At 32.9% G+C, this 15,529-nt stretch overlaps 2 protein-coding genes across 2 annotated transcripts; both read right to left on the minus strand.

Moving 5' to 3' along the window:
• Positions 1 to 18: 18 nt before the first annotated feature.
• Positions 19 to 3,070, minus strand: LOC134277992 (uncharacterized). Its single transcript, XM_062760299.1, has 12 exons — positions 3,044 to 3,070; positions 2,904 to 2,954; positions 2,631 to 2,705; positions 2,338 to 2,429; positions 2,118 to 2,160; positions 1,781 to 1,855; positions 1,187 to 1,278; positions 950 to 992; positions 673 to 747; positions 427 to 530; positions 120 to 231; positions 19 to 30 (listed from the first exon to the last, which is right to left on the minus strand). Exons 1-12 carry the CDS (start codon positions 3,065 to 3,067, stop codon positions 19 to 21), a joined length of 798 nt encoding a protein of 265 aa, XP_062616283.1. The 5' UTR covers positions 3,068 to 3,070.
• A 1,271-nt stretch (positions 3,071 to 4,341) lies between these two features.
• LOC134278021 (sodium- and chloride-dependent glycine transporter 1-like) lies at positions 4,342 to 14,801 on the minus strand. Its single transcript, XM_062760335.1, has 15 exons — positions 14,573 to 14,801; positions 11,169 to 11,277; positions 10,653 to 10,784; positions 10,106 to 10,315; positions 9,517 to 9,574; positions 9,069 to 9,201; positions 8,821 to 8,955; positions 7,803 to 7,906; positions 6,871 to 6,995; positions 6,516 to 6,628; positions 6,261 to 6,398; positions 6,029 to 6,128; positions 5,777 to 5,892; positions 5,004 to 5,165; positions 4,342 to 4,886 (listed from the first exon to the last, which is right to left on the minus strand). The coding sequence occupies exons 1-15, from the start codon at positions 14,582 to 14,584 to the stop codon at positions 4,692 to 4,694; spliced, it is 1,842 nt and encodes a 613-aa protein (XP_062616319.1). The 5' UTR covers positions 14,585 to 14,801; the 3' UTR covers positions 4,342 to 4,691.
• Between the last annotated feature and the right edge of the window lie 728 nt (positions 14,802 to 15,529).

The raw sequence follows: 15,529 nt of genomic DNA on the forward strand, positions 1-15,529 counted from the left end.
ATAGAAAAAGGGACAATTTTAATTGACAAACTAACAAGTAACAACACTAATGATTCTTCAAAAAATGTTTTACATTGTTTCTGTTCTACACCTACTAAGACTATTAGTCTTTTCCTTACCTCTGACTTTATCTGCTGTGTTTCCATTTTGCTACATATATCTTTCAAGTCTTTGGTTTCCTTGTCAGTGCCAATTTTGGCTTTCAATGGTTGAGACATATTTTGGGTTTTGCTGTTTAATATTAAAAAAACTTCACTTTAGTACCAACATATAAAGGGACATTTAAAAGTAAAAAAAATATTCCACAACATACAAATGTACAAGTAATTGTGAAAAGGGACTCATTTATCTATTAGGCATATATACATGTAATTTAACATTATTACAATCAAATGTCAACAATTGATTATACTATGAAGTTAATACCTGGCATTGTCAGGAGCTATCTCTGGATTTGCTCTGCACTCTTCAGTCACTCTCTGCTGGTGTTCTGTGTCCTTTTGTAAGGTCTGGTTCAAAATGAAAGACACCTGTAAATAAAATATTCGTATATAAAATTGATACTTTGGGATCTCCAAAAAAAGTTTGTATGACATATACCTGTACTTGCATGTAATTACTCAAGCATTTTATATAGTTATAAACATATAGATTTTATAAATGTATCCATACCTTTGTTTCTCTTTCTTCTTCTTCTACTTTCTCTGACCAATTGTACCCAAACTTAAGTATTTCTAGTTTTTCCTCCTAAAATTATAACAGCCAAAATAAGATATTTTACAAAGAAACTAACATCACTTTAGTTAAGTACATTAAAAGGTAGAAGTTTTCAATCTGGAAAGTTCACGGATAGCTTAAATAGTTTCTAGAAAATGACATTTTTCATTATCTTTCAGTAAATTTCTTGAATTAAACAGTATCATTAAAACATAACATCAGATCTACTTACCAAATTAGTGACTGGCCCCTCGCCGAAATCCAAGATTGTCTCTCTTTCATAATAAAAAAAAAAGTAAACATTTAATCTTACATGTAACTTGAAGCCACTGTTTTATATACACTAGATTTACAAATTTTACATTCTAAATAGGAAAGAAACATTTGAAGGAACAAGTATCCAGTACAAATGTAATACTCAAATAAACTATTTTTCAAAGCTATTTCAGTCTGAGAGAAAAAGTGTTACCTTGGGATATCATTTCTTTCCTCTCTGGGAATCTTTACTTTGGATTTGACCTCCATTTTGTTCATCTGTTCAACTGTTGGTTCATTGCCTTCCTAGAAATCAAATTTATAAAATTACACTTAAGGTACATTGATACTCTGATAAAAGAGATAACTCTTAATGACATATATGCCTATTATTCCTTTACATATTTTCCAACTTGAAGTGCCTTTTTTGTCCAATTTTGCCCCGCAAGCTATGCTATAATTGTTTGTATTTTACATATAAAATACATTTCTTTTGGAAAATCATCAAGGTTCAAGCAACATTTTATACATATGTATGAGTGAGCAGAGGGTTTATGAACTTTAAATAGAATGTTTTGCTATAAAGTCAATACCAATGAGATTTACTGTAATCGACATACAAGATCATTAAATCTTGAACTGTAGTAAAATTCTATTATTTCACACAAAAAATTACGAAGTACTACATATACATGTATATTACTCAATATTACTCAGTATTTAATTACCAATCACTTATACTCTAATTGACAGTACACATTCAGTTTGTTAAATTAAAATTCAGTCAACCTCAGTCAAATCGTTTTACCTTTGCTTCTTTCTCTTCCTCTTCAACCCTCTCAGCCCAGGAGTAGGTGAACTGTAGTATTTGTAATTTTTCATCCTAAAAATTTAAGATTCAAAGTTTAAACGGATGAAATCATATAGTAAAAAAAAAAAGTTAATAAGTCGGTACTTGATTGGGTTGTATTCGATAATCATATGCATTTAAATCAATACCAACAATAAAAGCATTGTTGATTACTATTATCATAACAACATAATTTCTGGGGAAACTTTTTTTTCAGTATTAATTCTTCAAAAATAAATACCTCGAATAAAAAAAATAGATACACCAAAAGAAAGCAGATCTATGGTTTCCTTACCAAATTTCTCACGGGCCTATCGCCAAAATCCAAGACTGGCTCTCTACAACAGTGAAAGCATGTAATGAAACTTTCATACTGAAAATGTCAAATTTACTGGATGGTGCCAAATGTAAATTTAATGTAACATATTCAATATTTAGAGAAAAAGATAAGTAGTAGAATTACATTTTTCATGGTAAAACTAGAATCCTAAAGACTCACAGAGTTCTAGTCTTACCTGGGAATTTCCTTTGTCTCTGTTGTTAAAGTATTTAATTGACATTCATTCTTAAGTTCATCTTTATCCTCTAAAACTGGTTCGGTGACTTCCTAGAAAAAGATATAAAGAAGACGTTTATTCAAACTTAAAAAAGGGAAATCAATCATATTGAAAAACAATTGACACATGTTTAAATGTGTAAGGGGAGTTATAATAAATCTATTGTGAACGACATGTAAGTCTTGTCAGAGTTAAACGTGTAACTATGTTGTTGCTCTAGACAAATTTCTAGATTTGCATAATTAATGTACCTTCATAAATCTTTCTTGCTTTTCAACTTCTTCAACCCAAGTATAGCCGAATTTGAGAATCTGTAGCTTCGTATCCTGAAAACATCAAGAAGTTTTTTTTAATTCAAAAGCAGATGTTTTGGTAATTTATGTACGACCAATTTCTTTGAACGAATTACTTCATCTGTATTTTTTGCAATGAATTAGTTGAAAAAGGTAGTTACCAGTATTCGTCGTTAAAAAAATCCTTCATAATATTGATGTGCAAGATGTGAAAAATGCCAAAATACTTACAACATCCTTAACTGGCTCACTTCCAAAATCCAATACAACGTCCATGATTGTCTACAATCAAAAACGAATATTTATGAATATACGTTTTCTCTTGTCAAGAAAAAAAAACAAGAAAAGAGTGATTTAGTCGTGAAATTTACCGCTAATATGTCTGCAATCTGCATCCACTTTTGTTATAGTGATAATTATTACGTCACTTTAATTGTTACGTTTAAGTTTGTGTGTGTTGCTTTCATGACGTCATACACAATATTTTATTTTATCCAAATCATACTTTTATTATGCCAGGAACGTTGGTGTAAAATTGTTGAAAGGACAAGAGGAGATATCTTGTATCTTACATGTACTAAGTAAATTAAACAATAATTCTAACCAAAAACTACTTATATGAATTATTAAAGGATCTCCAAAAAATATTTCCATTCCTAGAATTGTAGACCCAAAATACCGATTTCATTTTTTTGTTGTTGTACAACTATTTTCAACCAAAACGTAGCAAAATTTACGAGTACGTGTTATAATACAAGATTTAAAAAAAATAATTATAGAGTGCTAGGAAAGTGCCTCATTAATTGTAATTTACAGTTTTAGTTAAATGGACATTGACGCATGTGAACGCATAAAGACATATTTATTTATACCTATAAGAAAAAAATTGCATGCTAATCTGCCAGTAATATGGGTGTATAAATGCTTTTTAAAAACTTACTAGTTAACGAAACAAGAAAGAAATTAATTTCTAGTCAAAAACTCGAAATAGTTTTTTCATATTATTCGTTCCAGGAACTGTAATTAGTTTCAGAAGATGGGAAAAATTGGCTTAAATCTACATGTACCTCTGAAGAAACAATGTCATTAAGTTGATCGAGGGGTTATTTCATCAAAGATGTTCTACGGGAATCAAGGATTTACTTTCGTCAAATACCGTGGTTTATTGTATGCAAATGTGGTTAGGTCATATTATACAGTGCTTTAGATTTAAACAGATACAGAAACTTTGGTTTAACACATAAAATATAGATGTTTCCATTCCTTTTCTGGGCACAAGGAATGCTACACATGTATTTACGCGTAAATTTTTGATACACAAGTTTAAGAGCGGTAGCAAGAATATGATGATTGTTCTATTTTTCTATATCAAAAAAAAAAAGCCATTGCTCTTGAATCTCAAACTATCATGTAGTATATAGATCTGTTTATACTCACGCTTTACGCCGCCCTTTTGTTTGGTTGATAAGATAATGTATATATATTTCGTCATAAAGCATGACGTCACAATGCTCTTTGTGATAATAGTTCGGCAAACCTCGGATGTTTCCGTCACCTACATCAAAGGTGCGACTAGGCAATGTGCTATATGTAGTGTTTAGTTAAAAATATCATAATAGCATCAGCAAATAGTAATTTCTATATGGTCGCCTCAATAAACAGAAAAACAGAAAGTACTTTAATTTTATTTACATGGAACACACTCAGTATATATAACTTGATTATAAATGTATAATAACTATTAAAAGTTTATACAATAATGTCAAGATCTACTTCCCTTTGGTAAATGAATATGTTACACCTGCTTTTATTTTGATTTCCTTAAATGCCTTCTGTTTCATTCAGAAGGATATTGCTGGTAAAATACTTCTAAATGACAGGCATATTGTTATAATCGCGCTCTGTAAATAAAGCTGAATTTTCCACGTCTCCGCATTCAGTCCTTTGATCCTAATCACGATTAATTAAGAGGGTCACGGAGACAGAGAACAGTTTGTTTTTTTAATTCTGGGTGACTTATTAGAACTTTGTGGCAGTTGTGTCCCCTGCTTCTATTACGTAAGCTTTATTATCATATTCTTTGGATTGCATTTTCATCATGTCAACAGAGTAATCGTTTGCAGGGGCGGATCCATTTGAAGTGATGTCATTGAAAGCGACGGAATAACGACCTGTTCTGTTCTCAGGTAAGGCGGGTCCCCAGTCTTCTGTTGGCTGCAAAAAAATAAAACAAAATCAGAAATGAAAATTCGTGGATGAAATTTGAAAAGTAGTCCTTCTTCAAAAATATCGAATGTTGTGTTTGACTGTGATGATATACATGTATATTACCTTTCCAAGCCCCTTTTTACAGCTGTAGTATATAAACCAACCAGGAATTCCAATCAAGCACGTGACTTGAATTAACCAGAAGATCACCTGACCACTGTCTGGGTATAAATATCCATCACTTTCTAGAGGTTTCGTTTGGGCAATTTTAAAGATAATTACAGCCTGTAAAAAGAAAGAAGAAAGAAAAATTACATCATTCCGACTATTAATTTATTGAAATAATAGTGTTCATTAACTTCTTTTAACATTAAAAATTAAAAAAAATAAAATAAAAATTAAATATAAAACGAAATATGTTTTAGTTGCCAGATGTATCAGATGTAATAATTTAAGAAGTTGTAAATATCAAATTGAAATTTTAAATTAAAAATACTAAACGTCGCCCGCATATGGCGTATGGGGTAGTAGAGCGTCTGTTCTAGAGTCGCAAAGCAAGGAGTTAATTCTTATATCGAGGGTTCTTATCCCACTGTGGGACCTGGAGACCGGTCCTTCGGATGAGACCGTATCCTAAACCGAGGTCCCGTGTCGCAGTAGGTGCTGGCACAAAAAAGATCCCTTCCTGCTCAATGGCCCTCAGAGCCAAACTGTATAGAACAAATTTGTAGCTCTCCATCGGCAAGTGGTGGCGTCTCTATATGAGTGAAAAATTCTCGAGAGGGACATATTCAATCAAAATAATAAACTAACAATCAGACTGTAATTTTTCTTTCAAAAAAGGTGGCGAATTTCGAAGATATGTAGATTTTTAAACTTTTTGTTTGGAAACTGACCAATAGCGCCAACGGAGAAATAAGCAACCAACAGGCTCCAAAATACCAGAAGCAGGGCTTGACACAGAGTCGGTCACCAATCATCATCTCAATGTCCCGCTTAAATCTGAAGAATCCTGCAAATGATTATATATTTTATTGATTTCAAAATATTTAACAAAATATTACTGTTTTATTTACATTTCAAGCATCTAATATGTTAACAAAATATTAACTGTATAAAACGGTACTTATTCTGGTCCTTGGACTTACCATACACGTAACATAAGAGAATCAGCTCAAAGAATCCGACAAACAGCAGCGGGAATCCACCGACAGCATTGTCCACCAGAGTCAGCATGTAATCACCTCCCTTAATAGACCAAAAAATAGTTTTCTAATTAGTGTTGATCACAGATCCAAAAATAGAACAAGGACTACAACTATATAAATTATCAGTATTTCACTAGATCAATTTTATATATTATACTTTAGTTAGTCTTACTCTAGTTGTCATAGGCAAGCCCAAAAGAAACCCTGTCATGCAGATTCCAAACCGGAAACCCAGAACTCGCCATTTTGATCGAGAGAGGGCCGGAAATTCATCCAGAAGACCAGTCATTACCGTTTCAACAATGGAGAACTAGTAAATAACATTATAAATTGAATGATTGTTTTAAGAAATAAACAACGACTAATTGTTGCGTTATAATACCTCAGTTTTAATATCGATACATTTGTATAATTTATAAAATATTACCGCTGAGCTAAACCCTAAAGTCGACATCATGAAGAAAAACAATATTGACCATAACGGCGCTACCGGCATTTGAGCCAATCCCTCCGGATAGACAATGAACACAAGACCAGGACCTAGAATATATTGAATTAAACTGAATTGTGCAATTTAGAAATATTTACGGCGCAGAAAATACATTTTCCAAAAATAGAAACTCGGAACTTCAAGATATTCTTTAATGGATATTTAACTTTAAATATTTAAAGAAACACACAGACTTTAATAGTCTGCCTAGAGGTGAACACTTAATTATCATTTTAAACAAGAGTTGTAAAAGTCCTAGCAAGTTTGTTTTCATATGATAAATATGGTTTACCTCCCTTGGCCACTTCCGGAACCGTGACGCCTTTAGCGTATGCCATAAATCCCAAAACTGAGAAGATGACAAAACCCGCATAAAAACTCGTTAGGCAATTAATTAATGGCACCAAAAACGTATCTCTGAAAAAACAACAATACCGTTTGTTGAATTTATCACTAATAAGGAAAACAACTAGTATTTTAATGATTTCCGTTCATTAAACGCCATTCTCGCAACCTCTTGGATTCTGTTTCAAATCATATCTAACAGTCACGGGTTGCCTCAAAACCCCTAAAGTTGTGAAGATGGTACAAATTCTTGCTTAAATACAACAGAAATGCACCGAGCAACACCGTACATTCCATTTAGTCATTTAGTGATTTTTTTTTTCTAAATTCATGCCACGATGAGCATACAATAACATTGGACCAAAAAAAAATAAACATCATGTGCTTGGTTTGCTAGAAAGGTACATGTAAATCAATGAGTTTTGAAATTATATTTACAAGTACATGTAGTAACCTAAAATATTGTCCTTTCCTGACCACAGGTACTTGTGGACAGGACCCTCTCCCCCCTCCCCGATATTCAACCCCGGGGCTTATTGGACATTTTTTTTTTCAAAAATTATGTTTATTACACTTATTCATCATGTGTACAATATGAAAAAATCCTCAAAACCCAAAACAATCGCTCCGCAAAAAAATACCCCACTAATGTATAGTGGGGTATTTTTTTTGTGGAGCGATTGTTTTGGGGTTTTAACGATTTTTTCATATTGTACACATGATGAATAAGTGTAATAAATAAAATTTTTGAGAAAAAATGTCCAATAAGCCCCGGGGTTGAATATTGGGGGTGGGGGGTCCTGTCCACAAGTACCTGTGTTCCTGACGTAAGAAAAATGCCATGTTCACAATTTTGGTATTTACTGTAAGTATGCATACCTCAGAACATTGTTATCAAACTTATTGAAGCTGGCCATTGCTATAAGTCCTCCCTGACAAGCGCTGAGCGAGTAGAAAATTTGGACTGCAGCATCCGACCATACCTAGAAAAAGCAGGTGTAAGTATTATTTTTTTTATAATAGGACAATTCACAGGTAAGCTTGGACATTCAGTAAGGCTTGGCACTCTCGACGTTACATAATTTAGCATCTGAAATTTACAAAGGTTTCATTCACTGTTGAAATATACATGGGATAAAAAATTCGGACAGATGCTAATTAGTGTATCGAATAACCATTAACATTGTCTCGTCCGGCAAAGATGTGGGGCTTAAGTCGTTTCATTGTTGTCAATAACAATATAATGATGTTATTAATTTCTTAACCAGTGAGAATCTATTCGCCAATTGACAGACGCTAATTACATAGAACCGAGAATGCTGCACCTTACTGAAAGTCCAAGCTTATATGAGAATTGTTCTAAATGTGTCCTAAATACATTCCATTTTATTCATGACTTAGTATGAAAAGAAATGTTTATATTTTATGTGTGCATCGTGTCTTCTTTAAAGTAACATTAGGCTATTCCAAGTTTTTTCTATGTTTAGCGTCCGCGTGCGCCTTGGTTTTTGACACCCCATACAAGAAAAAACACACAACATCAGGTGTCCAAAAATTGATTAATTAAGTTGATTTTTTAAAATTTTGTCACTTTCTCCGAATAATTCTGTACAGTAAGTTGCACTGGGTGAATTTAAAGCATTTAATCCTTTGTTTTTGCTCAAGAATAGATATTTCTACTACTAAAGCTGTTTATTTAGATCACATCATTTGAAGGGCGTCATTTTAATGACTTTTAAGCCTGTGTTTTATGTTTTGGCTTGTGTGTTTTTGCGAATAGGTAGGTAAGTTTTTGAAAGATGGGTGGACGCTAAACAGAGAAAAAACTTGGAATGGCCTTATCTATTGGTTGCAAGAATACATTGCAAATTTTGTTCCTTTAGAGCAATCAGCTTACGCTGGCATCCGTGAGTTTATCCAAATCGGGAGTTAAGTAGAAATCTATTCCTTGTTTGTAACCATCTAGTGTAAGTCCCCGGATGAGAAGAGCTGTGAGTAAAACGTATGGGAAAATAGCTGTAAAGTACACAACCTGGTAAATAAAACATTCAAATTTACTTAGAATTTTAGTTAGGAACTTTTTAAGTTGCTCTTTTTGAAAAACGGCTGTTTTACTTCAGAAGCACATAATTTTACAATACGTACTTTTCCAAGTGTTTTGATACCCTTGGACAATACTATAAAAATTATCGTCCAGGCTAGAAGGTTACACAGAGTTACGTCCCATTTCACACCTCCGGTGGACTCGAATCCGTCCGTGATCTCCAAAACCCGACGTCTGAGAAAAGGGGAGAGAAATCTTTCAACATTCCTTCATTCTTAGTATTTATAATTGTTAGAAATGAGTTGTTTTGTTTTTTTAAAATCTTTTAAGGAAGCTCTAAACAGTGCTCACTGAAGAGTTCTATTCAAGTGGTAGTTTTAAGAAGATGAACTTATCTGCCTTTTGATGAAAGAAATAAACGGAAAACTACAATAAAAGACACGATTTGGAATGCAGTAATATACTCACTTCTTACATTTTTTCAGTGTTATGAGCTTCCTTTATGTAAAAATACGGTTTTATATATATACTTCGTTTGCTTATGTATACCTGAAATACTCTTCACTGACAGAAACTCCGGTTGTGTTTACAGGATAATCAAAAGTCACTGAAAAGATACAAATATTATAATGTAAAGAATTTTCCTAGTTTAATCCTAGACCGCAGAAAAAATTCAAGTGAAAAGAACATATCAAGAAATTAATGCTTGTATTTTTGAATATTATACTTTCATGTAAATTACTTGAATCTGATTCGTCGAGAAACATTTGATAAAAAACACTACTACCCGCTGAATAATGAAGCCACGCCCTCCTGCGTAGCAACAGTCAACATTGCTTGACGACGGGTGGTATTCCAAAAAATTAGCGACTGCGCGGAATTTATGCGCGCACGGTTCACTCTAATATGTATTTGTATAAAACATTCAGTATAATATAATAAATATTGCATGTAGTTGAGTGTAACATTGAAAATTTTCACCCCTCGAAAACCATTGTCAACCTCGGCTGCGCCTCGGTTGACAATGGTTTTCTTGGGGTGAAAATTTTCAATGTTACACTCAACTACATGCAATATTTATATAATATTTCTTGTCTTTGGATTTAATATTTCCCCCTAAAAATAGAATTCTTCTTACAGCACTCATTGCGTGCTCCAAGCCAGGGATCAGGCAGTGAAAAATTCCGTTTTCCGTCTTGACACAGACAGGTATTCCAGTTGTTGTCGCAATCTTGCCACGGTAGATATGACGTCATCGAAGCAAAGAAGTAGTACAAGCACCAAGCAATAATGACCACATAATACAGGGCTATCCCCATTGATACTGTTATCATGGCAAACCCCAATCCTATTTAAAAGATGAAACTGAATAAATATATAGAGATAACTAAATCTAAAATATGTTATGTAATTTTTTTGCACTAGAAAAAAGTATTTTAAGCATATATTGTCTTATAAGAAATTTAAGATTCGTTTTCCCTCTGTTTATTTACTCATATAAATATTGCTTTAGCGCTTATGATTTTCCAAGAGAAAATTTAAATTAGTGAAGGCACACATTGAAAGATATCGTCTCTTTGTTTCACAATTTTATCAAAATATCAGATATTTATTTCTTTGAGAGTAAGCTTCCCTATCAGAGGATATATTGAACCTTAATTTTTTTTTTTTTTTTAAATATTTGCCTTTCATCAAAAGATTTATTTTCCATATGTTAACGGGTCCGAGACTGGCAAACTGTCCAAATGCGATTTCTAGATAAAACAGGGGGATTCCAATGAACACCAGACAGATGAAGTACGGGATGAGAAAAGCCCCTGAAAGTAACAAAGAATTACAAGGTTAAATAACATCTTATTGAAATTCAACACAATTAATGTCGCATGTTACATATAACTGATCTTATTACCATGATACAGTACTTTATGGTCCGTAGTCGTGCCTGGATTAAGAGGAAAATACTATATGCAGGGTCTTGTACAAAATTTGATTACATACGACTTTTATTTGTGTTTTAAAATAAAGACATTATTCGGTAACCAAAATTGGATAATGCATACTCGTGAATATAAATGTCATCCTATGAACTTAAATTTACACATTCGTCACACCGTTGTACAGATCGGGAAAATTGCGTGTTTTTGCATATGATGACAATTCTATTGTGCATTGTAAGTAGATTTAATGACATTTACACTTACCTCCTCCGTTTCTAAATGCTAAGTAGGGAAATCTCCAGACATTACCCAGACCGACAGCAAACCCCACACAAGTCAAAATAAACTCCACAGGGTTCGACCACTCCGCTCTCTACAATATAATTTTTAAAAACTTAAATGATCAACCAATTTAAAAAAAATATTTTTATACCCCCCGCTTGAAAAGTGGGAGGGTATACTGTAATCGGTATGTCCGTCTGTACGTCTAGCTGACGTCCATCCGTCTGTCTGTTACGCTTTGGGGTACCAATCTCTTATCCGCAACTCCTCTTATACCACTGAGTAAAATTTAATGAAACTTTCATAGAAACTTTATTACATATTGCCATTGTGACCTACTATTTTACTTTTTGATCCGACACATATTTTGGGTTTCCCGGCCACAGCAAAACATGGACTTTTCGATTATAATCATATGGGAGGGTGGGTATCATTTAGTGGGCTCATTGCTCACAGTACCTCTAGTTTTTTATTGTGAACGCTTTTAAAGTGTGGCAGAAATTCACATGTTCCCACGTTTTATGCTTTTTGTGTTCATTGTCATTTCTTTGTAAGTTCTGATTAGAAAAAAAAAAGATTCATTGCTTACAACATGCAGTATTATTCGCAAAGGTCGTGTATCGTCATATTTCAAAAGACCACAGTAATTGCAGCAGTGGAGTTAGAAATATTTCAAACTCTATCTCAGAATTAAGGTCAGGTCATATATTATTCTCCCCCCCCCGGTCATTAACTTATGAGAAGATAAAATCTTCAAGGTCATTGAAATTCCAACAAGCTCCTTTTAAATTAAAGAATGAGATCTGAGAAGTTGTGATTGACATGTTGGTAGTTAACGCCTACCCGATTAATCTTTGTGTAAAATTCGCGATCAGATGGATCGCTTTTATGTATTCCAAAATACAATGTCGTAATTATGTTAAAATATATACATATAAAATGCATTGTTCTCGATACTTTGTAAATATATATTTGTGTTGAATTTTTTTTCAATAAAACCTATTTTGTAGGCATCCCTTCAAAACAGTTCTGTTCTAAATAACTTTGTTACCACACAGAAGTTTGTTTTATTTGCAGACTTCGGAAAGTGACATTTAATAGAACATTGTTACTTTTTCTTGTTAGTCACTTATTGGTGTCTTGGTTAATTTGAAAAAAATAAAAAAAGAAATGTTTAATTTTTTTTGGCCGAACCTGAAGATTTTAACGATCGTAAATTTAGATGTTCTTATGTATTTTGGTAACTTTTGACTGACGCCAATTAATAATCTACCTCTTCTGCGCCTTGACAATTTGTAGACAGGTATATTTATATACATGTATATGAAAAGTACCATATATCACAAACTAACTGCTGAAATTTATACATTTATACACTTTAAAATTTATTAAACTAAGTGACTGATTTGTCCTTTATAGTTTATAATTAGCAACGTATAAAATTTATTTCTAAATCTAAATAGTCTATATAGTCGAAGGATAGTCTATCGCATTATATGGGGGATAAGCACTCCTCGATGGATTTCGTTTATAACATTGCCACTGATTTATGGGTGATTGAGATGACCGAATGAATGACAATTTTTGACTTATCTCAACTCTATAAAGATAGTTACCCGGAACACAGCCATCGACATTCAAGAACAAAACTTTCTATTTGAGCACTGAATGTACTTGTACATGTTTTGTACATGTTGCAGAGTGGTTAAAAAAGTATACCAAGTGTATATAATGCTAATATTGGTTCTTTTTTGGGGTCTTTTAAACGTTTTAAATTTTGTCCCGCTCTTTTCGATTCCAATTCTGCAGGTTATTTAAGAAGCAGTTGGCAGACGGCAAACAAATGATAACAGGAAATTGATTGATTTTCAAACATTGCTTTTCAAAGCCCCTACAAGAAGTGTTTATTACTACCCAAAACCCAACTGATAAGACAGGTAAAAAGGTTAAGTAATCCTGAAAGGGCATGGTGATAAATATTTGAAAATAACTCCTTGTTAATATTTCATTTTCCTTTCTTCGTCCTTGATTTGTGGGGAAAATAAAACATTTCGAATATATACGTCGTCTAATAAATCTGTAGTACTTGGTGTCAATGATAAAAACATGCACTTTAAGTATATTACACCAACATTACAGTGAAATGTTTATATGTATAAAAATGTCAGTGCATATATATACGGGTTGATTTTGTCGGTAAGGGCTTTGTCGGTAAATGGTGCCATAAATGAGTCCAAATTAACGCAAAAGTATACAATAATGAACTATAAATTTTTGTTGAAAAAAGTTGTTTTAACGGATGAAAAGTCTGTATTTACATTCATATCTTTTCACGGATTCGAAATCAGTATTTTGACGCGAATTATTGTCTTTGAAAATTATCGAAATAATTTATTTTTGACTTGTTTAAAAATAGAAACTTAAACAGAAATTTAACCATTAAGCGTGGGAAAATTAAAGGAAGTCGTAAAACATGGTACTTTTATACACTCGTATTGTAGAGCAGATAAAGTATGAATTATGAGCTCACTGTAACACGTACTCTGTATTTCACAATGTCACACGTTTCTTTGCCCATATGTCACCAACTGATAGAAACTTGCAATCAGTTTTTCAAAATGAAACAGAATGTTTGATAACACGATAATTATAATACATCATTTATATTAATGTTATCCATGCATTGCGATGTACATGTATGGTGGTACATGTACATATTTGGTTATATGTATTGTATTCTGTATAAACAGAAAGCACAATAATTATACGGATTAAATATATTTACACCGTTTATAAAGGGAATGATAATTAGTTACAAGGAACAAAATGATATTGATTTTTTTTTTCGGGGAGGGGGGGGGGGTACATATTATACTTTCTTACGCACCTGTCCTCGAATTAATTTCCCACCGGGTACTTTATTTTCCGCATATAAACAATTCACAGATAAAGACAATCATTCTGATTAGACAAGCTTAATTTTTTTCCAATTTTGCAATCATATTCCAAACAAAAACTTCCAGGTAATATCTTCATATGCGGAAATATAACGTGCCTATTTTTTGCGACTAAAATTCATATTTTTATTAGAAAATCTATACTTAATTATAAAAACAAAAATATTTGTTTATACATCAAAGTAAACACTTCATTCAAGTTTTGCATTATCTGACCCCGAGACCGATAGGTAAAATTTGTTTTATCAATGAAAATGTTATCACACAATCATTTGTTACTCCATACAACATATAAATTTTTAAAAATTGAAATCTAACAGAAAAAAATATGTTTTGCTTTATTTAAGTTTTTTAGAAAGGAAAATAATAAACAGTCTTCATAAACAATTCAGAAAAAAAAAATCGGGGCCTAAAATATCATAAACGTACCTTTCCTCCCATTATTTGTAGTAATATCAATGATTAAGGGGAGGTAACAACTGGTGTTCCACGTCCGCTGGAAATACTCCGCAAACTATTGACGTTTTAAGAGCTTTGGTATAATATTGTTGATATCAATGGGGTAACTCCGGAATGTAGACCGCTCAAGCGCACCAGTCAATTCTCGGTGTCGGAGGAAAGATAGCGTCGTCTTCACCGTGTTCGGGTGGGAGGGCACTTTATCTTTAAAATGTCATATTTACCTGAATTACGCCAGGTGAGAAAGTATCCTCGCTTTTACTGACGACCAATGAAGATCTGCATATAAATAGCTGACCACGCTTAGATTTAGTTATATCTTTAGAGAAGTTTCCCTTGGCAAACTCTAGTTTATTTTGTAGATTGATTGAACATATATCAGAGATACTTTTTTGCATATATCGGAGATGTGCATGGTATTTTGATTTTTCATCCTTAATGCCATTTGTTTAACTTAATCATTTCTATACAAAATTACCTAATAGGTAACTCTTTATGATTTTAGACGGTTTTCAGAATAGATTTTTTCCATAAAAGACGACGTTTACGTTTTCTAGAGTTGCCCTTGTGGCGCAGTGGTTAAAGCGCGAAGTAAGGAGTTGATTCTTACGTCGCGGGTTCAAATCCCAATGCGGGACTTGGAGAACGGACTTTATGATGAGATTGTAAAAAGCTAGATTCTGGAGGCACAAAGAGACCCTCACGGCTGAAGACATAGTAAAGAAAAATATGCAGCCCTCCACGTGGACCCAGTAAGGGGTGGTACCTTAATTTGAGTGAAAAATTCTCGAAATGGACGTTAATCAAACATTTACAAGAGTTATTTCCCTCTCGGTTCAATCTTAGAGTTTTCTGATAAATAAATCTATTTTTTTTTTGTTGCCCCATTCTCTGCCAGTAAAGTCATGTTTTGAAATTAAAAAGACG

The sequence above is a fragment of the Saccostrea cucullata genome, unplaced genomic scaffold (assembly GCF_032062105.1).
Source record: "Saccostrea cucullata isolate Sc308-1 unplaced genomic scaffold, CSIRO_AGI_Scuc_v1 ctg653, whole genome shotgun sequence".
Classification (NCBI taxonomy): Eukaryota; Metazoa; Mollusca; class Bivalvia; order Ostreida; family Ostreidae; genus Saccostrea; species Saccostrea cuccullata.

What these genes read in the sequence shown, in the direction of transcription:
- LOC134277992 (XM_062760299.1), bottom strand. Translation starts at nt 3,067, where the DNA reads ATGCAGATTGCAGACATATTAGCG. An exon ending in AGGGGCCAGTCACTAATTTG is followed by an intron (nt 748 to 949) that starts GTAAGTAGATCT and finishes TTATAATTTTAG; the next exon opens with GAGGAAAAACTAGAAATACT. An exon ending in AAGAAGAAAGAGAAACAAAG is followed by an intron (nt 531 to 672) that starts GTATGGATACAT and finishes TTTTATTTACAG; the next exon opens with GTGTCTTTCATTTTGAACCA.
- LOC134278021 (XM_062760335.1), bottom strand. An exon ending in GTATCAAAACACTTGGAAAA is followed by an intron (nt 8,956 to 9,068) that starts GTACGTATTGTA and finishes TTTATTTACCAG; the next exon opens with GTTGTGTACTTTACAGCTAT. An exon ending in GTAAAAAGGGGCTTGGAAAG is followed by an intron (nt 4,887 to 5,003) that starts GTAATATACATG and finishes ATTTTTTTGCAG; the next exon opens with CCAACAGAAGACTGGGGACC.